Source organism: Brassica oleracea, chromosome C3 (genome assembly GCF_000695525.1).
Source record: "Brassica oleracea var. oleracea cultivar TO1000 chromosome C3, BOL, whole genome shotgun sequence".
NCBI classification, from domain to species: Eukaryota; Viridiplantae; Streptophyta; class Magnoliopsida; order Brassicales; family Brassicaceae; genus Brassica; species Brassica oleracea.
Genome location: NC_027750.1, coordinates 21,419,874 through 21,442,081, shown reverse-complemented (window position 1 = coordinate 21,442,081; position 22,208 = coordinate 21,419,874). Strand labels below are relative to the sequence as shown.

General features: G+C 37.9%; 5 protein-coding genes across 11 annotated transcripts in view; 4 read left to right on the top strand and 1 right to left on the bottom strand.

The window, feature by feature from the left end:
- The window catches only part of LOC106331498 (50S ribosomal protein L5, chloroplastic), a 1,640-nt gene extending 443 nt beyond the window's left edge, over nt 1-1,197 (top strand). Inside the window, exons 2-4 of the mRNA XM_013769874.1 lie at nt 309-509; nt 584-726; nt 859-1,197. Coding sequence (XP_013625328.1) covers nt 309-509; nt 584-726; nt 859-1,063 — 549 coding nt within the window. The 3' untranslated portion in view covers nt 1,064-1,197. The remainder of the gene's footprint in view (nt 1-308; nt 510-583; nt 727-858) is intronic.
- A 582-nt stretch (nt 1,198-1,779) lies between these two features.
- LOC106334797 (cyclin-dependent kinase 13-like) lies at nt 1,780-7,471 on the top strand. Of its 7 annotated transcripts, XM_013773168.1 has the most exons (11): nt 1,780-2,565; nt 2,647-2,754; nt 2,880-3,076; nt 3,366-3,562; nt 3,727-3,835; nt 3,960-4,240; nt 4,748-4,847; nt 4,914-5,122; nt 5,498-5,579; nt 5,683-6,918; nt 7,074-7,471. In XM_013773168.1, the coding sequence occupies exons 1-11, from the start codon at nt 2,498-2,500 to the stop codon at nt 7,238-7,240; spliced, it is 2,754 nt and encodes a 917-aa protein (XP_013628622.1). In that variant the 5' UTR covers nt 1,780-2,497; the 3' UTR covers nt 7,241-7,471. The 7 variants fall into 7 exon arrangements, with proteins under 7 accessions (XP_013628622.1, XP_013628623.1, XP_013628618.1 ...); XM_013773169.1 differs by having other exon boundaries at nt 3,369-3,562; nt 4,748-5,122; nt 5,683-6,906; XM_013773164.1 differs by having other exon boundaries at nt 3,369-3,562; nt 4,748-5,122.
- Nucleotides 7,398-10,242, bottom strand: LOC106334798. Its single transcript, XM_013773170.1, has 9 exons — nt 10,023-10,242; nt 9,685-9,943; nt 9,455-9,556; nt 9,280-9,362; nt 9,064-9,180; nt 8,734-8,836; nt 8,211-8,652; nt 7,967-8,133; nt 7,398-7,761 (listed from the first exon to the last, which is right to left on the bottom strand). The coding sequence occupies exons 1-9, from the start codon at nt 10,139-10,141 to the stop codon at nt 7,645-7,647; spliced, it is 1,509 nt and encodes a 502-aa protein (XP_013628624.1). The 5' UTR covers nt 10,142-10,242; the 3' UTR covers nt 7,398-7,644.
- Nucleotides 10,243-10,443: 201 nt separating this feature from the next.
- Nucleotides 10,444-12,396, top strand: LOC106335087 (UDP-D-xylose:L-fucose alpha-1,3-D-xylosyltransferase MGP4). The gene is made up of 4 exons (XM_013773510.1): nt 10,444-11,109; nt 11,419-11,580; nt 11,659-11,874; nt 11,987-12,396. Exons 1-4 carry the CDS (start codon nt 10,618-10,620, stop codon nt 12,197-12,199), a joined length of 1,083 nt encoding a protein of 360 aa, XP_013628964.1. The 5' UTR covers nt 10,444-10,617; the 3' UTR covers nt 12,200-12,396.
- A 914-nt stretch (nt 12,397-13,310) lies between these two features.
- LOC106335086 lies at nt 13,311-18,060 on the top strand. The gene is made up of 15 exons (XM_013773509.1): nt 13,311-13,441; nt 13,503-14,095; nt 14,168-14,254; nt 14,314-14,423; nt 14,658-14,708; nt 14,817-14,988; nt 15,093-15,374; nt 15,486-15,689; nt 15,768-16,253; nt 16,330-16,539; nt 16,627-16,815; nt 16,900-17,063; nt 17,159-17,308; nt 17,405-17,483; nt 17,575-18,060. The coding sequence occupies exons 2-15, from the start codon at nt 13,649-13,651 to the stop codon at nt 18,010-18,012; spliced, it is 3,069 nt and encodes a 1,022-aa protein (XP_013628963.1). The 5' UTR covers nt 13,311-13,441; nt 13,503-13,648; the 3' UTR covers nt 18,013-18,060.
- Nucleotides 18,061-22,208: the final 4,148 nt, after the last annotated feature.

Here is a 22,208-nt window from a genome sequence, read left to right as displayed (position 1 = left end):
TTGGTTTTTTTTTTTTTTTTTTTGGTGGGAATGTGGAGCTTAGGTTCTTCTGAATTTCGTATCTAAAGAGCATTCTTCTTGTTTTGTATTAATTTCGTAGTATTTTTTTTTGTGTTTTTCTGGGATTGGTTTCTTCTGTGGAAAATGTAGTGAAGCTGTCTGAATATAAGCTTCTTGTCCTGATAATAATGTTTTTCTGCTGAAATTTTTGGGTCTTGTTCCGTATTTGAACTTGAAGTATGATTACATTTTTCTAGACAAGATCATGGAAGTGCAATTTAAAATGTCAAGTCATTCTTCTGTGGCAGGTTCCAAAGGTTCAGAAGATTGTAGTGAATTGTGGTATAGGAGATGCAGCGCAGAACGACAAAGGTTTGGAGGCTGCAATGAAAGATATAGCTCTTATTACAGGGCAGAAGCCTGTCAAGACAAGAGCTAGAGCTTCCATTGCCACTTTCAAGATTCGAGAAGATCAACCTCTTGGCATTGCCGTCACTCTCAGAGGAGACGTGAGCTCTTCTTCTTTCCCCTTGAATCTTAATCAAAGTTTCCCCTTTTTCTCAACATATATCTGTTGTGACAGGTGATGTACTCGTTCCTGGATCGTCTGATCAATTTAGCACTTCCAAGAACACGAGATTTCCAAGGTGTGAGTCCCAGTAGCTTCGATGGCAACGGTAACTACAGCATTGGTGTCAAAGACCAAAGTGTTTTCCCTGAAATCAGGTTAGTTCTATAGTATCTATCGTCAGAAGCAAAACTAGTAGTAAAATACATGAAACTTCTTATATCCACTGGTCCGTTGTCTTGTCTTTGGTTGCAATTGAACTCTATGTTGGTTGGTCATTTTACATATAGATTTGATGCGATTGGGAAGGCAAGAGGAATGGATGTATGCATCAGCACAACGGCTAAAACAGATCAAGAAGGACAGAAGCTATTGGCTCTGATGGGAATGCCTTTCAGGGAAGGAAGCAGTGCCAACACAGGGGCTCCAGTGAGGAAGAAGAAACTTAAGTCTCATCATTTTGATGCTAAAGGCAAAGGCAAGGGAAAGAGATGAACATATTAGAAGAATGGTATTTGACTATTTTCCCATTGTATTGTATTTGTTTTCATGTTTCATGGATTATTTGCTCTTTGTAATGTTTTATAGTGACAAAAATATGAGTTTTATAACAGTTTCCTGTTCGGGAACGCCCCAGGCGCTGGTCGGTCGGGTTGGGCTAGCGCATAAAAAAAAATCGGGAATTAATCGGAAATTATGCGGGAGAGAATTTTTAGATTATTTACTATGTTATAAAACATGTTAATCTTTAATTGTATATAACATTAATACATTTTCATGTTTAAGATTATATAAAACACACAAATAGAATATATAAACTTAATATAGTGTAATTTTCGTCAAAATTATGAATATACATGATATTTATAAAATTTTAGATCAAATAAATAAATAAAAATATTATTAAAAAAATAATTAAAAAAATAGATTAGGCGGCTAAGCGGTCTAGGTGGAGAAAATCAGATATCCGATTTTTTAGACCGATTTGGCATAAATTATGGCGGAAGAGAGGCGTGTAGCGCCCAGCCGATTTTTAGAACATGGGTTGATTTGATATATAATTTAATATCAGGAAAATGTGGATGAGTCCCTATTGGGTAGAAATTACAAAAGTAAAACATATTAAGGGGGTTTCTCCAATTCTAGAAAGTTTGTTGGGGGATAGTTGCAATTATTACAAATATAATGGATGTAGCGCGTGAGGTGTCAATCTCTCCCTCCATCTCTCTCTTCTCGTAGACTTGGTTTGCTCAATTCGATCTTCTCTTTTCCGCCATTCGATCAAAATCTGGAAATTGCAAAATTTTCTTTCTGCAGATCAAAACCCAATTTGCCTTGTCCTTTGTTTCTAGAATCCTCGCTGTTATCTTTTTATCCGTCTTCACCGATGGATTCTGGAGTCCTTGTAGTAGAACCCTAGCTGCCGAAGACCTCAGATTTGTGCACGAAACTATAATTTATTTCGTTATTTTCAGATTTAGGGTTTTTCAATTCGAAATTTTGGGTTTGTTGGGTGAAAATTGGGGGGACTCGGATGCGAGATTAGCCTTCTGACTTTTAGAATGAGCTAGTTTTTTTTTTTTTAAAAGCTTTACGTTCTTTGGAGATTTTACCATTTCTGGCCGAAAACCTTAGAAAATACAACTTTGATTTTCCTCTTACTGTACATATAGCTGACGACCTGGTGAAGTTGCTGCTGCTAAATCGTGTGGTTGGTTCGTTGTTAGGTTTTGATTTGAATGTTATTTGGGGTTTACTTGAGAGAATGAATACATTAGGTGCTGTAATGTAACATCCAATACCAGATTATTATAAGAAGATTTGCTTTTTCTTTGGGTATTTATTTACCATAAGAGAAGTACTGTAGAGCAGCTTCATTAAGCGTTAAGAACATATACTTTGGCAAGTTTAGATCTTGTTACGTCTACAATGAGTATACCTGATGAACAACAGTTTGCCATGGATCAACTTGTTGGAACCAATGATGAATCCAATAAGTAAGTTTCTATCTCTACTTTGCTTGTTCATCTTTTTGATTAAGCCGCATATGTAATTGTTTTTCTCTCGTGTTGAATCAGGAAACCGAGAATTTCATACACGAGAAACTTTCTTTTGTCCTTGAAAGATAAAGATGTTTGTAAGAAGCTGCCAAATCTTCCCTCTGAGTTTAATGATTTACTCTTGCGGTGAGACTCTCTTCTATATTTATTTCAGAATTTATTTCTAAGATAAAGATGTGATCATGTAGTCGTATTATATTTGGTTTGGAGAGAGAGACATGTCTTGATCTGTGTACTCTTTATGTCAGCAGTCACACCGAAGATCCTTCACCCGAGCGGCTGAGAATTCCTGGCGATTTGAGACGGAATGACTATAGTTCATCGCCTCCCACTAGGGGTGAATTAGGTAGCAACTCCCGAGGCACCCATGGAAGATGGGAAGGGCGCTCAGGCTCAGGTGGATGGAATGATAAAGATGCTGATTCTTCACATTCAGATCGGGACCCAGGTAGCCTCTTCTTACTCACTTCATCTTCTTTAAATGTTACTACGAGGTGGACTAGCTCTAGTAATCTTCGCTCTTAATCTACTATTACAAATTACTTTTCTCTGCAAAAAGTGTTCATTTTTTATGATTTACAACTCTATCTACGTGGCTGTTCAATATGTGTAAATGTAGATTTCCACTATTTTACATGAAGACTGTTCCTTTTGAGTGAAACCTTGAGAAGAAGACCATAGCGAAAGATTCTGGAATTTGGGTATTATAGTTGATACTGAACTGTATATTTTGTTAGGAGAGCGTGGAAGGCGTTCTGGCTTGCCATCTCGGAGGCCTTGGCAACCACCGGAGCATGATGGACTTCTTGGGAAAGGTTCTTTCCCTAAGCCTTCTGGATTTGGTGCGGGATCATCTGACCCCAGATCTCAGTCTAATGACACGTATCAGCTGAGGAGAAGCAATGAACCTTACCATCCTCCTCGCCCATACAAGGTTAAGTGCCCACTTGTCTTTTGTTGCCAGCTTGAATAGTTTTTAGTTTTAATGATTGTTGAATGCTGCTCCACCATTTTGCTGGGTGTCATCAGCTGGTGAGCTTGAATAAAGATCAATTAGTTAAGGACACATATTCCTAAATCTCTCCTGTGTATTTTTAGGCGGAACCTTACACTCGACGTGACACTAGAGACTCACTAAAGGATGAGACGTTTGGTGCTTCTGACTCTACAAGTGAAGATAGAGCTGAAGAAGAAAGACAAAGAAGAGGTAAAAGGAATCAATTTACTTAATATCTGTCCAATAGCTTGCTCTTTACCAGTTTGCGAACTTCATACAGTCTGTACATGCGTTTTTGTACCAATCTCTAATTGACGTTCTCAACTCTCTGTAGCTTCTTTTGAGTTGTTGAGGAAGGAACATCAAAAAGTATTTCAGGAGAGGCAAAAATCAAGCCCAGACTTACGTAAAAACGACTTCGATTTTACTGAACTGCTTGGGGAGTCCAAAGATGAAAAAGAGCGGCCAAGTAGAAGTGATGAAGTCCATAACACTCCATCAGATCCTGGTTCTAGTAACCACTCTTTTCCCCCTCAAAGTAACGCGCCCAGGCCGCTTGTACCTCCTGGTTTTGCTAGCACAGTTTTGGAAAGAAAGCAAGGGGGAAAACCTCAAGTAAGTCACTATCTTTCTGAGATGCTCATTCTTACCTAATATATGTGGTCCATGGAATTTTTATTTTTGTTTGCATATCGATTTTGAGCATTTTTGCTCCAGAAATGGAGGTATATACTATATTATTCTGTGCTTAGATTCCAATCAAGAACATGAGTACACGTAGTTGTATTGCACCTCCTCCCTCTTAAGTCTTACCTAACGAACAAACTAAGAGTATAGAGAAAAAAGACCTAGCTCAGTAAGTAAAAGTTACGACTTCGTTGGTTATATATGAACCAAGGCTGTGGTCGCTTGATTATTATCTCTTTAGACGGAGTTCATTTATTTCCTGTTAAGTGAGAGTTAGTTTTGAGGGTGTTGCCCATTTTCTTTGTGGTTTGTCTTTTCTTTCTATACCTTTATTTGGATGCACTCTCTGATCGGTGCATCAATTTACGAAACAAATTTTGTACATCCACTGTCTTTGGTCGCACCTGTTATTTACTGGTTATTACACCATTGCAGGCCGAAACTTCTCAACATGAGCGTAGTCCTTTGAATCCCAAAGGCGTTAATATGGTGAATGCGGGAATTACAATAGGCTCAAGTGTGATGCTGGTAGAAGGTGAAGCTGTTCGTGTCTACTCCCCTGACACAAGTGAAAAGGCTGCTAATATACCTTCATTTGTAGGAATATCTACAAATACAGTTAATCAGGACAAAAGTTTTGAAAATCTTTCCTCCATCTCAACCGCTGCTGAAGCTCAGGGATATCCTATAAAAACTGAACAGGCTCCAGTGACGCTAGAACACAAGAAAAGCTTGGAGGATGGGCCATCAATTCTCGATAAGATATTCAACACCGCTATAAATTTGAATACTGGTGCCTCCTCTTATAAGGTGAGTTTATTCATTCGATCTACTTCAATTAGCTCATTTCCCTTGATAGCTCCTGCATTTATGCTATCCTTGTGAATCTGTTTGATATGCACTTCGTTTTGGTCCTAATGGTGTATAATTGTTTCTGATTTAGTGTCCACTACCCAGTCGTAATTGAGCCTTTTTCCTTTATGATGTATTGACCCTGGGGACTATAGACAAACATGATGTGTCTGTTCTCTTAGTGAGCAAAGAATGACCCATGTGATATTTATAAACAAAGTCTAATGCCTCTTAAGGGAATGACGGAAATGGTCATGTACTTGCATATACATAGTTTCCGTGTGGAATTCGAACAAGCTCATTTAACCTTACAAATGTCCACATTCTTTGTAGAAAGTTGTAGAAAAAGTTGAAGAGACACGGAGCCCTCAGCCTGTTAAATCCTCAAAGTTCGCACATCTATTCCTTGAAGAAGGTAATCGGCAGACTGTTATGCAAGAATAGTAACGTTTTCCATACAAAGATAATAATTCAAGACCTCTCTTGCTCTCTCTCTAACAAAAAAAATATCGGTGCAGATAACAAGCCTGTCGAAGATCCCCCATCCAGCAGGCCACCAGGAGGCTTACTGTCACTACTTCAAGGTGCAGATAAATTGCCAACCTTTGAGACAAAACCTAAGGGTGAATTTTCGATGGATTTTCCTTATCAAGGCCATGCCACTAAAAGCATTGATAAGTTAAGCAACACTTCCTCAACTAAACCAGTAACAGCTGCTCCACCTGTTCTTACTTGTGAAGATCTTGAGCAGTCTATTCTGTCAGAAGTTAGTGAAATCTATCCTCCTCCTCCTCCTCCTCCATTGCCAGTTGACCAAGACTTTAGTGTTTCTTCAGTGAAGAAGACCAAACAACGGAAAGCATCTGTTGATGACCAGGCTTCGCAGCACCTTCTTTCTTTATTACAGAGAAGTGCCGACCCAAAAAGTCAAGATACGGTCATAGAGACTAGACTACCACCATCTGTGAAAGCAAGTACTGCCGGAGAAGTACTTGCACCAGAGAAGTCTTTGACTCTTGAGAATCTGTTTGGGAGTGCCTTCATGAATGAACTGCAGTCAATTGGAGAACCAGCCTCTGGAAGAGCTACGGTTACTGATGCTCCTGTGGTCACGCTACGATCAGACAGGTCTATGGGTGAACTGAGCCAAAGAAATCAAATCAGACCTGACGGTCTCCCCGGAGGGCTACAAGGCCTTCCAGGAGATGGTAACTTCCTTGGCGTTGGCGATCCTGTAAAATACATGTCTTCTCCAGGATCTCATAATCAGGAGCTTGAAGTAACTTTCGACATCTCTGACAAGCTAGCCGCTTTAAACTCTGGTCCAAGGAACGAAAGACCAACAATGGGAGTTCAAGATGGTCCCTTTCTTCAACATCATCCCCAACAATATGCTCATGTAAAACCTCAGCTCGATTTCATGGGCCAAGGAAGCATCAGAGGTCAACATCAGGATTCTTCACCAAATCACCGGTTTCCACCAAACATCATTCACCATCGTCCACCTTTCCAGAATTCAACAACTAGTGGACTTCCCGAGTTTGATCGTCTTCCGCCACATATGGTGCATATGCAAGACAACCTGCAACGCCAGCATCTAATGCAAGGATTCCCCGGTGGTGCTCCACCACACCATCACTCTCCTAATGTAAACAACCAAATGCAGGGTCTCATCCCCGAATTGAATCCATCACAGGGCATTCCCTTCGCTCATCGCCAGCCCAACTACGGTATGCCACCAGGTATAACAAAAGGTGATCAAACCATTTCCTATTATATTTACCCCTTAAAAAATTCAAACTTCCGCTCATTTTTTTTGCCCTGGATTCAAAACCTTTTGTGGACTGGAGTTTGCTCTTCACTTGAGTTGGTCTCTCAAAACATATATTTCGTTTTTGTGTCTTTTCAGGTTCTCAAGTCAACAGAGTTGATCATCCAGCTTCACTTCAGGCACTCTTGGGGATTCACCAGAGGATAGACCCATCCAAGCAGTCGCCCGTAATGGGTCAAGCCGGTGGCCCTAATCGTCAGGGCTCTATGGGTCATGAACTGGACCTTGGCTTTGGCTACAAGTAACTCTGCTCTGCCCACAATCCTCTAAAAAAAAAGAGTTTATGAAGTCTGTTTCTCTTGCTGCTTGTGGTATGTGGATGCTTATAAATAACAGTGGTAGATTTTGATGTACTTTCGAGTCCTATGATTTGCATGATCTATTTTAGGTTTCTGTTTTTCGAAATCTGTAGCTCAAATCTCAATGTTTCCGTGAGTCGGAAGTTATAATAAGTGCGAGACTGTGAGGTTTTCTTATGTGCCGCAAACACTCCGCATACATTATATGGTTAAATCTTATCCAGAACAAAAACAGCCCATGTATTTATTTGCATGTGATTACATTTGAAGAGTTTGACATCAATACATGGGTGGCTTTGGTGTTTTTTTTTGTTCCAAAAAGTTAAGATTCTCATTTAGGCCTCGAAATGTTAGCGATTGGATTTCCCAAAAAATTGTTCGATCTGCAGACAGCCTTGAGACGACGAACCACTTGTTTTACTTCCAACCTTGAATCTCTTACCACTTCCTGAGCTTGCATTGGCGTTCTATGCAAATAGAGAACAACGACTTTAGGCAAAGTACCAGATATTAGAAACTGTGGAAATGTCTAGTAAGTGAAACATAATCTAAAAGAACGCAAGTGAGAAGGTTTTAATTTCCTGATTTCGAGATGAATGAAGGTTAGCATAGTGAGAGGAGGATCACTAAGTTTATGGAGACTGATGAGTAGAAGCAACGAAAAAAACTCACAGAAAATTGGGGTTTGGATCTCAACACCTTGATTCTTCCACCTTTCCCATCAGGTCCAACAGAGATTAGATCATTCTTGCCTGAGACATGACCTCCTAGTGAAGGACTCGTTTCCCATCTTCTGAGATTTTGATTGTTTCCATTTGAAAACCAAATGTCTCCAGCACCTGCATTGAGTTTTGAACAATCTTCAAATCTACTTCACTCAAGAACATAAAATGATGGATGATGTATGCAGAAGTACCATTGTTCCGAGTTGAGAATGATGGTGCTGGACTTTCTCTGATGTTAAACTTTATATCCTTGATCACGGGATCATCCTGAACATTACTATCTTCACTCTTCTCATCTTTCATAACAGAATCCGAATATCTGAAGCCAGAATTTGTGGTTTCAGGAACATCATCATCTATCTCGATAACCGTCTCTGGTTTGCGAGAAATAGAGTCTCCTCTTCCCCTTAAGCACGATTCAGGAATGGTGAAGCCATCATTCTTCTCAAATTTACCAAGTGGTGTAGAGATTTTCTCAACTATGTTGCCTGATGGAGGCATTCTGAAAGAAACAAAGCTCTCTGTTGCAGGCTTGGAGACTTGTCTGTCACTGCAGTTCTTTGAAACTTTTATATCCCTTAGAGCTCTGTTCTCACTCTCTTCAGCGATCATCTCAAGTTCCCTCACTCGCTTCTGCTCAGTTGAAAAAAGATAACATGAGCTGGATTAAAAAAAAACAGCTAAGATGAAATACAAGAACAGAAAGACTCTAACCTTTAGTCTATCCATCTTTTCCATAGCTTTCTCAAGTTTCTCAGAAGACCGAGCTTCTCCTCTACCCAGCTGATTGCATTTGGCCAGCAACTCTTTATAACTCCTGTAGGAGGTGGATATATACACAAGAATGTTTTGGTATTAAAGATTTCAAAAACGAAATGTACTTGCTTATTTAATTGTGTATTTTCAGTGACCAAACAGGCTACTGAACTGATCAGCTTAAACCACATTACACTTGTGCAGATATGACTAAAGGAAGATAATGAATTGAGTCCTGACAAAAAATGAGAACAGGGAAGCTCAAAAAAACATATGAAATGTGTATACCTGTTTCGGATAACCAAGGACTTGACAAGTGTATCTATAGTATCTTTGGTCTTTGCATTATTCCCTAGCATGGCGAGCTTCATAACATCATCTTCATCCAAGCTTAGATCGGAAACCCTGAATGCTCAAAACAAGATATATTAGGCTCACCAAAAGACTGAATGTTTCACTGTCTGAAAACCGTTAAAAGGAAAAATACCAAAATATTTAACCCACAGTTTAAGCGCAGCGAGCTCCTTGGCAAGAGCCATAGTTCTGTCTTGTAGCTTAGCGCACTTAGAAGTAAGCTGAACACATTCCTTTCACAAAACAAAACATAATAGTAATAAGAAACTCAACACGAACTTGTACTAACCTAAGGATCATTGATGAGTTTAGTTTAGTTTTATACCTCTGACTTTACTTTAAGCAAGAGTTGTGTCGTTGATATCTCTTGTAGAGCCTCCCACCTTCTTGCTTTGTCCTCCTTCAATTGCTCCTTGCACTGATGCAACTAAGAAGCAATCCAAAAAGATTATAAATTTATAATAACATAACCTTATGCTTTATCTTCTTAGCACGATTCTACTAATCAAATGGGTCTTGTATGCAAATGTTTCTACTCATCCCTTATGTGCTTACCTGGTCGGAGACTTCAAGATTCTGCTTTTGCTGCCCCTCCAGAACTGAAGCAAGGTTCTGTATCTTCCCTTGGAGCCGCTTCACTTCTCCTCTCAACAAGACCGGATCTTCCTCAACCTTTTGCGATGCAATCGAATCGGTTTGGTTCCCGGAAGATTGAAAGTAGAGCCGGAAAGGATCCTTTAGGTGGCACTTCTGCTTGCAAATCGGACAGTTTCGTTTGTTCGTGCTCGGGCAGTACTCGAACCATTGCTGCAAACTAGAGTTCCACGAAAAATCGATTAGCAAAAAGACATGGGCTCTTAGAAGATCATTGATTGTGCAGTTACAGTACTAACCATAGTTCGTGAAAGACGTGGCCACAGGCGGAGATCGATTGCAGATTCTCAGCCACCGGTTTTAGATCTTCGTAACAGATTGAACATATTGCATTCGCCGCCGCGTTTTCGCCGGCCATCTCTCCTATTGTCCGTTGTTCCGACAACAACGATTTGGTTTCTGAATGCAGACAGGAAAGATAGATATGTAAGAAACAAAAAAAACATTGGGCGCGGGAGAGAAAACAATTGAAATTTCTGAGCAAGCGCGAAAAGCTTTGGTTATTGCATGGCACATGATAGGTCCAAGATGCTTAAGCCCAACGTTTTTAAACTAACGGCCCATCCAACACCGACAGATCCAGCAGTAACCCGACAGATTAAAATTAAACCGGAAGAAATGAGAAATACGATTCCAAATCGCCATTGTTGTTCTTCGTTGTGTTTGAGATCTCTCTCTCTCTCTCTCTCTCTCTCTCTCACTCCACACCATATCATCATCAGATCTACACTATCTTCTTCCCCGAAAATTCTCCAGAAAATCCCAAATCTGTATATGTATTGAAATCAACCCATTTCTTGTATACATCTCTCTCCCAATTTTGCTTGTACAACAATGGCGCAGCAAAAGTACCTTCACCAGCGCCCCATCCAAAACCCTTTCTCTTCATCTCATCTCTCAAACTCTTCACTCTCTAACCGTCCCATCTCCCTCCTCTCCCGCAACGGCCCCCTCCTCCTCCTCCTCCTCCTCGCACTCCTCGTAATCCTGGGCGTATTCCTACCCTGGGCTGGATCTCCCTTATTCCCCTTCCCAACAAACACGCTCTCTCCTTCGCAGTCCAAGTGGCGCGACTACTCCCTCGCTCAAGCCGTTCAGTTCGCAGCTAAGAACGGCACCGTGATCGTCTGCGCCGTGAGCTATGCTTACTTGCCTTTCCTCAACAACTGGCTGATCAGCGTCTCGAGGCAGAAGCACCAGGACAAAGTCCTCGTGATCGCTGAGGATTACGCTACTCTCTACAAGGTTAACGAGAGGTGGCCTGGTCACGCCGTTCTCATCCCTCCCGCGTTCGATTCTCAAACCGCTCACAAGTTCGGCTCCCAGGTATTGTATAATCTTTTATCTCTAAGATCTCCTTAACTGTAAATGGATTAGTTGTTATCATACTTGTCTCACTTAGATCTGATAAATATAAGCGCGGGACGGAATCAAAGTTTGTTATATAAGCATAACAGAATCAAAGTGCGGTACGGTGCAACTGAGGTTACTTCATTGTTTAGTCAGCATCCATTTTTCTTTCTAATTTTGATCGAATTTGAATGATTATGTATCCATCAATCCCCTGCTTGTTGATTTTGATCAAATTTGTTGGAATCATCTTTGTTAACTAAAGGATCATTATCTGAATCTTAGGGTTTCTTCAACTTCACAGCTAGGAGGCCGCAGCATCTCTTGCAAATTGTGGAGCTAGGTTACAGTGTTATGTACAACGATGTTGATATGGTCTGGCTCCAAGATCCCTTCAAGTATTTGGAAGGAAGGCATGATGCATACTTCATGGATGACATGACTGCTGTACTTAAACTCTCTCTCTCTCCTTGACTACTATTCAGATTGTTTATTGTTTTCTTTATTGATTTTTTTTGGTGGCAGATTAAGCCGTTGGATCATTCTCATGATTTACCGCCTCCGGGTAAAAAAGGAAGGCCTTATATTTGTAGCTGCATGATTTTCTTGCGCCCCACTAGTGGCGCAAAGCTTCTGATGAGGAAATGGATTGAGGAACTTCAAGACCAACCTTGGTCCAAAGCTAAGAAAGCAAATGACCAGCCTGGTTTTAACTGGGCACTTTTGAAAACAGCTCATCAGGTAGATGTATATTGTTTCCTCCAAGTTCCACCGTAAAAAAACTGTCTCAAAAGATTAAACCTTTTTGAGCTACTCTAAACTCTTTTGTTGGGGATCTTTGGGTGTTGTGCAGGTGGATCTCTACTTGCTTCCTCAGGCAGCGTTTCCAACAGGAGGATTGTACTTCAAGAACAAGACATGGGTAAAGGACACAAAGGGGAAGCATGTGATCATCCACAATAACTACATTGTTGGTTTTGAAAAGAAGATCAAACGTTTCCGTGACTATGGTCTATGGTTAGTGGATGATCATGCTCTTGAGTCCCCTTTAGGAAATTTAGAGTAAATTCAAATGGCGCAAAAAAAAGAGATTGTTTTGGTCGCACCCTCTTTTATTGTTTTAGAGGCCTGTGGAAAGAAAGTTAAGAGTAACTTTTTGTAGGAGTCTTTTAAAGTTGTGAGTGTTATATCCATTTAAGTAATGTTATGTCAAAAATGCTATAATTGACATTGTGTCGGGTAAAATTCTATTTGATTACTTCATTCAAGTCGTATACACACAAATACAGTGGATCAAATTACGTACTGCTATAAGCCTATAATTGACATTTTTGTTTGTTTGATCCAAGCTATAATTGATATTTTGTCTGCCATTTCTATGATTACTTCATTCAATTATGGCATTTGCAGTTGTCAAATTTAACTGATGTTGCAATGAGAAGAATCAAATCCTGATCATGGATTTTTACACCTTTTAGCGGTAAAATTGTTAAACAAAAGTATTTTGCTGATTTTATTGGACTGGTGTACTCTACAAATATATATCTAGAAAGATAAAAATCTTTAAACTGTTGATAGAAAAATCTGACACATATGAAGAACTGGAATGATACTAATTGACAACGAGGTGCGTAAAATTCATTAAAAAATCCAAAACTAAGACTGACAGCTAGCATATGATATGAGGGTCCACTTGCTTTATATTTCATTTATTTTATTTTAACACACTGTAGTTGATGTGTATATATAAATCATCCATACTTTACAAACATGTGACTGATTTTAAAATTTATAGGCTTTCTGGAGGATGCTTCTCGTGTAAGATTTACCGAAAATGCAAATCACAAATGAAAATTATCAGACCAGCGGCTATAAATAAGTGTTCCTTACGCCTAAATAATAATGTTAGTTCACGGATGTCAAAAAAAAAATGTTGGTTCACTAGACATTTATTTTCCAGATATGATTTATATATTTATTGAATTTTTTCTTTTGTGTTTTGTTTTCCAGTTTTATGCATGATTAATGGTCGATCGGATTTCAATAAAGTAAACTACGCGTGAAATATAACTAATAACAAGATAATATTTCTCTTTCTCTAACATAATTAGAAAAAAAACAAATTAAAATCTCTAAAAGGATAGAAATCTGACCAAAATGAAGGAAAAATAAATAAAATAAAATAAAAAGGTGAAATTAGACGGACAAAGGAAGAAAATAATTCTTTGGACTTCCTCCCTTCGAATCCGCGCAGCTTACACAGTCTCCTTCGATTCTGCCAGCCATATTGACGCCAAAGAAACAAACAGCTTCCCTCTCTCTCTCTCTCTCCTTAGCTTTTACTAATAAGCTCACAAGAAAGAATCTACGCATCTGTGCGCTTCCGCTGCTTTCACTCTCTCTCTCTCTCTACGTCATCAACTGAATTAACCACACGCACTTCCACTGCTCTTTCTCGTGACTAGATTTCGTCGCATTATCCGTAATCTCGCCGGAGTTGCATGTAATTACTTCAATGGGATCTCTGGAATCTGGGATTCCGGCGAAGCGAGAGGCCGCCGCCGCGAGATGGGGAAGGCAACACCCGTTCTTGCAGAGAAACAGATCGAGGCTATCGAGATTCTTCCTGTTCAAGAAGCTCAACTACATCCAGTTGATCTGCACCATGTGCGTCTTCTTCTTCTTCGTCGTCCTCTTCCAGATGTTCCTCCCCGGTCTCGTCGTCGTCGACAAATCGGATAAACCGCCGTGGAGGAGCAAGAAGGAGGAGCTTCTCCCACCTGATTTGATCGTTTTCAAGGAGAGTGGGGTTTTCGATTTCGGCGAGGGTGTTAGATTCGAGCCTACCAAGCTTCTGATGAAATTCCGGAGAGATGCTGCTCAAACAAGTACTAGTGATGGTTTCAATCTCACTGCTACTACTACGCAGCGTTTTGGATTTCGAAAGCCGAAGCTAGCTCTGGTCAGTTCTTTAGCTTCTAGGTAAAGAAACTTGATCCATTGTGAGAGATCTGAAGGTTTTCTCTTCTTTAAGGTTTTTGCGGATTTGTTAGCTGATGCTCAACAGATGAAAATGGTGACTGTCTCCAATGCGCTGCTAGAGATTGGATATGCAATCGAGGTATGCATTTGTGTGTACCTTTAGTAATATGAAGTGATGATAACAGTTGTCTTGGATAGGTGTACTCACTCGAAGACGGTCCAGTTCATGGAGTTTGGCAGCAAATGGGAGTTCCAGTCACTATACTCGAGGCTAAGCATCCATCAGGCTGTGTTATTGACTGGCTCTCGTATGTAAATTGCACTTCCCTTTGCTTGATTAATTCAAAGCTTGGAATTAATCTTGAAGGCTATAATTAATTTAATGATTTGGTTTAATATGATAATGTGGATGGATCTGAGTTTGATCCAGTGCATTATAGATTCTTATCTTCTATTATTCTAGTGCAGAAACTAAGTTGACTTGACTTGGTCAATGAGATGATTTCTGATCATTCATCATTTTCTTTCTTCTTATCTTGAAGCTATGATGGCGTCATTGTAAACTCTCTCGAAGCTAGGAGTATGTTTACTTGGTAAGATTTTTCTGTTCTTTGGTGGAACGAGTGTATATCACATTGTTCTGGTTTTGGTTTATCATCATGGTCGGACTTATACAATGTTTATATATTATTCTTTGACAGCTTCATGCAAGAACCTTTCAAATCTTTGCCTCTTGTTTGGGTCATCAATGAGAAAACTCTGGCTGTTCGGTCTAGACAGTATAACTCAACAGGGCACACTGAACTCCTAACCGACTGGAAAAAGATTTTCAGCCGGGCATCGGTTGTGGTCTTCCATGATTATCTCCTTCCGGTAAATATTTTATGATTAGAGTGCAACCACCAGCAAATATTCAATTTTGTTTCTGCTTTGGATAATTACTTCTTCTCAGTTGACTTGCTATTTGTTTCATGCAGATTCTCTACTCCGAATTTGATGCCGGCAACTTTTATGTGATTCCTGGATCTCCTCAAGAAGCATGGAAAGCAAAGACTCTGGACTTTCCACGGAAAGATGACATTGTCATTTCTATTGTGGGAAGTCAGTTCTTGTACAAAGGTCAATGGCTTGAACATGCTCTACTGCTTCAAGCTCTGCGGCCGTTATTTTCAGGCTACAACAGTGAAAGTTATCATTCCGATCTCAAGATCATAGTTTTAGGTGGAGAGTCAGCTTCCAACTACAGCGTAGCTATTGAGGTATAACAAAGGTCTGCTTTGACTATTGATGAAATGGTTTGTAGCTTTTGAAGATAGAGATTACAAAAAAATCACTAACCTTGTTCCTTGGTTTGTCTCTGAACTTCTTAGACAATCTCCCAGAACTTGACATATCCAAAAGATGCTGTGAAGCATGTAAGCGTCGCAGGGAATGTTGATAAGATACTGGAAAGTTCTGATCTTGTCATATACGGATCATTTCTTGAGGAGCAATCTTTTCCAGAAATTTTGATGAAGGCCATGGCACTAGGGAAACCGATAGTCGCACCGGACCTCTTGAATATTAAAAAACATGTATATTTCTTTTCCTTTGCTCGTTTCTCCATGGAGATGCTTTGTGGCGTACTGACTGTATTGGCAATATCAAATTAGGTCGATGACAGGGTTACTGGGTATCTTTTCCCCAAGAAGAATCTTGAGATTCTGTTGCAGATTGTGCTTGAAGTGATAACAGAAGGAAAAATATCTCCGTTGGCTCGGAATATTGGCTTGATGGGGAAAGCAACTGTTAAAAATATGATGGCGTTGGCAACCATTGAAGGCTATGCGGTTCTACTAGAGAATATTCTCAAGTTATCGTCAGAAGTTGCTTCTCCTAAGGATGTACAAACAGTTCCTCCAAAACTGAGAGAAAGCTGGAGTTGGCATCTGTTCGAAGCTCTCATGAATGCATTGCCTGATAATAGAACAGCAAGAAGCTATGAGTTCATAGCGAATGTTGAGGGACATTGGAATCATACCTCAGGAGAAGCTACGAAATTTGGGGTTGTTAATGATGATTCATTTGTATATGAAATATGGGAAGATGAGAGATATCTCCAAGTGATTAACAGTAAAAAAAGACAAGAAGACGAGGAGGTAAGCATCTCAGATGCGAGTTCTTGAAATGATTCTCCACTTTCCTATGTGTCAAATTTATTTTGTTGTTGTGCAGCTGAAAGGCAGAGCTTTGCAGTATCATGGGACATGGGAGGAAGTATATAAAAACGCCAAAAGGGCAGACCGAAGTAAGAATGATCTACACGAGAGGGATGAAGGGGAGCTGCTGCGAACCGGTCAACCATTGTGCATATATGAACCCTATTTTGGTGAAGGAACTTGGTCGTTTCTACATCAACACCCCCTCTATCGTGGGGTGGGCATGGTGAGTTTCCATGTGAAATATATTGTTTTTGCAATTGTCCAAAAGAGGAAAATTTTTCTGAACTGATATGAATGCACCTTATTGCAGTCAGGTAAAGGAAGGAGACCTAGGATGGATGATATTGATGCATCATCACGTCTTCCGCTTTTCAACAATCCGTACTATCGAGATTCTCTTGGTGACTTTGGAGCATTCTTTGCAATTTCAAACAAGATTGATCGGTTACACAAGAATTCATGGATAGGGTTTCAGTCCTGGAGAGCGACAGCCAGGAAGGTACACATCTTCCCTTGCTATTATAGAATGCTATGGTCCCAGTACTAGTGATAATTTTGATGTGATCTGGAACCCTAAAAACAGGAATCTTTATCAAGGATTGCTGAGAACGCATTACTTAATGCTATAAAAACACGGAAACACGGAGATGCTTTGTATTTTTGGGTTCGCATGGACAAAGATCCGAGGAATCCTCTGCAGAAACCCTTTTGGTCGTTCTGTGACTCCATAAATGCTGGGAACTGCAGGTAAAACCCATACACATTTCTTAAAATATAGTTTTATAACAAAGTTTGAGATATCATATACCTAACTCTTTACAATTTGTGGACTTTTGATGAAGGTTTGCTTACAATGAAACTTTGAAGAAAATGTACAGTGTCAAGAATATGGATTCACTGCCTCCAATGCCCGAGGATGGGGATACATGGTCTGTGATGCAGAGCTGGGCGTTGCCAACAAGATCCTTCTTAGAGTTTGTCATGTTTTCAAGGTGCTTGTTATTACCCATTGATTGTCTCAGTCCGACCCTCATTGGTCAGAAAAAAAAGAGTACTTAAAAGAGTGTTGCATCTCTCTTGTGTTGTAGGATGTTTGTGGATTCTTTGGATGCACAGGTGTATGAAGAGCATCATCGAACCAACCGTTGCTATCTGAGTTTAACCAAAGTAAGAAGAAAATCAATCCGTCTTCTGCCAAAGTCCATATGGGTATTTGATATATTTGAGAACAATCATAATGTGTTCAATTTTCTCACAGGACAAGCATTGCTACTCACGGTTACTAGAGCTTCTGGTGAACGTATGGGCATACCACAGCGCGAGACGTATTGTCTACATAGATCCTGGGACTGGTGTGATGCAGGAGCAACACATACAGAAAGACAGGAGAGGGCAAATGTGGGTGCAGTGGTTCGAGTACACAACTCTGAAAACAATGGACGAGGATCTAGCAGAGGAAGCAGACTCAGACCGTCGTGTGGGACACTGGATATGGCCATGGACAGGTGAGGTGGTGTGGCGAGGTTCATTAGAGAAAGAGAGGCAGAGGAAGAATGTAGAGAAAGAAGAGAAGAAGAAGAGAAGTAAAGATAAGCTGAACAGAATGAGAAATAGAAATAGTCGCCAGAAAGTCATTGGAAAATATGTAAAACCGCCGCCGGAGAACGAAACCGTTACCGGAAACTCCACTTTGTAAAACGGAGACGCATGAAAAAAAAAACAGATTAATGATTTGTTTCATTCATTTGTTTTGAGAGATAATTTGTATAAAAAAAATCTTAATCATTTACTCTCTGTTTGCTTTAACCGACGGCTTTAACTCCCCGGCGAAAAGGAGGAATCCATAAAAAGGAGCTTGACTCGAGAATACGTTGCCGTTTAACCAATTTCGACGGTTAATGTCTTAACAAATTTTGTAAACTTCTTTTTCTTTTGTCAATTTTTTTGATGTAGATATTACCCCGTTTGGTATTTGATTTATAAAAATTAGCTACCATGAGTTATCGAGTTATTCAGTTTTATACCAAAAAACCATAACAGTATTTACTTTTTATAACAGATTTTAGTTTATATGATTATAAATCATATTTATTAAAAACACATAGATATATATTCCTTACTATAACTTTTAAATATAATATTTTCTGTTTTATCTAACTATTAAAATAAAAATAAAAGAGTATTATCATAAAATAATTATATACATATATTTTAGCGCATTTATTTACCACTAAAAATAAAAATTATGTTTTATTTAATTTAATTTAATGAAAAAGAGAAAACAAAATAACCCTTTTAACTTAAAAAAAAAAACAAATGATTAAAATCACTGTTTTAATTATGAATATCATATTAATAAAATAATTTATGTATATATTACTAATGTTATTATAAATTTTATATATAAGTAAATTAGTATATTTTAGTTAATTGGTTTCTTTGGTTGGATCGGTTAATATACCGAACAATATCAATATATTACAGTTTCTTAAAAATTATCATCCGTTCGGTTTATTCGATATTACCAAAACCGCTTCTCTATTTCAGTTCGGTTCGATTTTAATTGGTTCGGTCTTACCGGGATGAACACCTCTGGTAGATATTCATTTGAATATGAAAAGAAAGAGACTCAATATTGCTGACAAAAAAAAAGAGTGTCAATATTTTGAGTGTGTTATCTATTAGGAAAATCTCATAAATATAATTTTTTTTTTGTTTTTTCACAAGAATATTAAAAATTTCCAAAATAACATTAATCAATAAAAACACTAATTGCCTTGCATCTTAAACTCTAACTCCAACTTCTAAATACTAAAATTTAAATTATAATCAATAAACACAAATAAAAATTAAAATAGTTTAACTTTTAGTTACTGCTATTTGATTTTTCAAAGGTTCTCCGAATGATCGAACTAAGAAGAAAACTGAAATGAGAAACAACACTAAAATATATTTTAAACTAAAAAAATAAAAATAAAAACAAACAGAGTTCACAACCCAGCCCACCTAAACCATGATGGTTTAGAGATCTAGAACCGACAACCGAGAAAGAGGAGAAATGGTGGAACCAAATGCCGAAAAACACTTCTTTGATTTTTAATAGATTCAGTCGAAAATAAACACTCAATGACAAGAAATAGCACAAGCTCGGAAATTTGCATCATAGCTTCTTAATATGCAATAATGCAATGATTTTATTTAGTTTGCGAATACTTTAGATGCAATGTTTTTCTAAAATCGTTGAAAACCTTAGTTTTGGCCAAGAACAAAAAAATAACAGAGTAATATTTATTTGATTAATAAGTTCTATGAATTGTGAGTTACAATCAAGAGATCTATTTTATTCATAAGACTTGTAAAACCAACTCATCCTAATAGATTTTAAACACCAGCCCAAACTCAAACCTAGTCTCGACTGTCCATCCTAAGAACATCTTATAATAATTTAACCTCCCGATGACTTTATCTGATAACTCATTGTCACCATAGTTACGATTTCAATTCCAAGTGGAATTATTAGTGCTAAGGGTATTTCTAATCAATCTTCATATTTGCTTATATAATAGCATTTAGATGCAAATATAATTCAACTCATCTCTATATGTTACTCTAAAATAGATATCTCTATTTTGTTCTTCATATTAGGGAAAGAAATTCCTCTATTTTTATTCTATATTTTATAGAATGTAATTTCGAAAAATATATTGAAGTGAATTTCACATCTATAATAGAGTAGAGATGTCAAACAGGTTTATCCATCATGTTCCATCCCGTACCGCGGCGGATTACAGCGGGTCTGTCCTATGCGGGCTGCGGTTTTCAAAATGCCGGTCCAAACCCGTACCGCAAAATATATAGGCATTCGCGGGCCGTCCCGCGGGATGCCTCCTTATCAAACCGCCTGCTACAGCTTCTTTCATGAATGTTCAAGTAGAAGAGTTGTATAAGAGAGTTGAAGAGAGCACATTAAGCTTCACTAAAGCCTTATCAAAATCAATGCCACAAAGGTCCGTTTGTGCTTGCGTTCTTGAGTTAAAAGCCTTCTTTTGTTATCAACATAAGCTTTTGTTGAGTTTGAATCTGATTGAGTTTGAATCTGATTGAGTTGTTGTCTTTGCAATAATTTGGCTCAAGTGTTGTATGTCTTCATCAAACCATCTCTCTTTTTAATTATTTGGATTGCAAAAAAAATTGTGAATCACTTTGTCAAATTATACAAGTGACGTGATATACAACTAACTTTTCTCCTAAACAACACCATTGTAACTAAATTTAATTTAAGAAAAACACCACTTCACAGTCTTGAAAACAAAACCAATCAACTTAATATCACATTGTAATAAAGCAATTCATAGTTGTGTGTAATAAAAAGAGAAAACCAAATAAAAAAAACACCAGAGTTCGAATCGTCATCGCTGGAGCTGGAATCGTCATCGTCGGAGCTCGAATCATCATCACCGGAGCTCGAATCATCATCGTCGGAACTCCTTATGTTTTCTGGGGGAAAAGTTACAAGAATCGCTTTCTTTTCGCTCTCTTTCTCGTTCTTTTAGGTAAAATAAGAAATGAAGAAAAAAATGTGGATCCATGTAATCTCGTATGACCCGTTTCGGTCCATCCCGCAAAAAACCCAGTCCCGCAAAGACCTATCCTGCGAAGCCCGCAAATTTACGGGCCTAGAAAACCTCGTCCCAATACCGTACCGCGACGGTCCTTTACGGGCCAGACCCGCGGTCCAGATCCATAATTGTCATCTCTATAATAGAGTTATTCTATTTTATAGAAAATATAATTCTCCTCCACTATCTTTGGCAACTATTCTTCCACATGGGGATGTTCTTGAGTAATTGATTTTAAAGTCCATTTATAGGTTTTATAATATATAAGATTTATAATTTGATATCGTTTTGTTAACTTATATATGTGGATTCCAAAATCTTTACTATATACTCTAGATTTTTCTTTAATAATGTGCTCTTAAAATATGATGTACCTTAATTCAAATGATTTCATATACAAAGCAAATTCAACTTCATTTGAATAATACTGGAGTTTAGTGAAATATTTTAATTTTTAATTAAATAAAACCAGATTTTAATATCTAGAATACATGATTTACAAATATAAAATCTAATACATTGAATTTCAAAACATAATTTAGAATTATTAATTGAAACATACCAAATTATAGTTGGATTTAAATCATTATAAAATTCATCATTCAATAGTACCCCATACAATAAACTTTTTTCAAAACGATAAAATAATTTATCTTATTCTTGGAATTAAAAAACTGAAATCTATTATACTAACACAGAAGTACAAAATAATACTCGCCTATTTTTAAGTGGTTTCTTGCAGATTTCATTTTTAACTAATATAATCACTTCATTTATTATCTTTTCTAATTAATTCGACATCATTTATTACAAAATATATAATCTAATTTACATATTTTAAGTGTTTATTAAATTTTTACATTCTTTTTTCATTTTTTAACTATTTTATTAATTATTTTTACCACAATAATTCTATAACATTTATTTTACATGTTAACCATAATAATTTGACATGTTTGATTAAAACTGCTACATTTGTGATGAAAATTCAAAATAGTCAACAAATAGTTTTTTATATTTTTACAGAATTAGTTAGACATGGGTATTAGGATATCCGTTTGGGTATGGATCGTTTCTTTCGGGTATCATTTTTTCTTGAAATTAGGCTCCGTTTGGGTATGATAAAACTTTGGTTAGATTTTGAGTCGGGTCCTCCCATGTCCTGGTGTGTTTGATTTTGATGTATAGAAACCTAAAATTATCTAAATAACCAAAAGTAACCATATTACGGTTAAAATATTTTAAACCAAAAATAACCCTATTACAGTTCATA

What these genes read in the sequence shown, in the direction of transcription:
- LOC106334797 (XM_013773163.1), top strand. Translation starts at nt 2,498, where the DNA reads ATGAGTATACCTGATGAACAACAGTTTGCCATGGATCAACTTGTTGGA. An exon ending in AGCAAGGGGGAAAACCTCAA is followed by an intron (nt 4,241 to 4,747) that starts GTAAGTCACTAT and finishes ACACCATTGCAG; the next exon opens with GCCGAAACTTCTCAACATGA. An exon ending in GCCACCAGGTATAACAAAAG is followed by an intron (nt 6,919 to 7,073) that starts GTGATCAAACCA and finishes GTGTCTTTTCAG; the next exon opens with GTTCTCAAGTCAACAGAGTT.
- LOC106334798 (XM_013773170.1), bottom strand. Translation starts at nt 10,141, where the DNA reads ATGGCCGGCGAAAACGCGGCGGCGAATGCAATATGTTCAATCTGTTAC. An exon ending in AAAAGATGGATAGACTAAAG is followed by an intron (nt 8,653 to 8,733) that starts GTTAGAGTCTTT and finishes TCAACTGAGCAG; the next exon opens with AAGCGAGTGAGGGAACTTGA. An exon ending in ATTCTCAACTCGGAACAATG is followed by an intron (nt 8,134 to 8,210) that starts GTACTTCTGCAT and finishes AACTCAATGCAG; the next exon opens with GTGCTGGAGACATTTGGTTT.
- LOC106335087 (XM_013773510.1), top strand. Translation starts at nt 10,618, where the DNA reads ATGGCGCAGCAAAAGTACCTTCACCAGCGCCCCATCCAAAACCCTTTC. An exon ending in TCATGGATGACATGACTGCT is followed by an intron (nt 11,581 to 11,658) that starts GTACTTAAACTC and finishes TTTTGGTGGCAG; the next exon opens with ATTAAGCCGTTGGATCATTC. An exon ending in TTTTGAAAACAGCTCATCAG is followed by an intron (nt 11,875 to 11,986) that starts GTAGATGTATAT and finishes GGTGTTGTGCAG; the next exon opens with GTGGATCTCTACTTGCTTCC.
- LOC106335086 (XM_013773509.1), top strand. Translation starts at nt 13,649, where the DNA reads ATGGGATCTCTGGAATCTGGGATTCCGGCGAAGCGAGAGGCCGCCGCC. An exon ending in TCTTGAATATTAAAAAACAT is followed by an intron (nt 15,690 to 15,767) that starts GTATATTTCTTT and finishes ATATCAAATTAG; the next exon opens with GTCGATGACAGGGTTACTGG. An exon ending in GCTATCTGAGTTTAACCAAA is followed by an intron (nt 17,484 to 17,574) that starts GTAAGAAGAAAA and finishes ATTTTCTCACAG; the next exon opens with GACAAGCATTGCTACTCACG.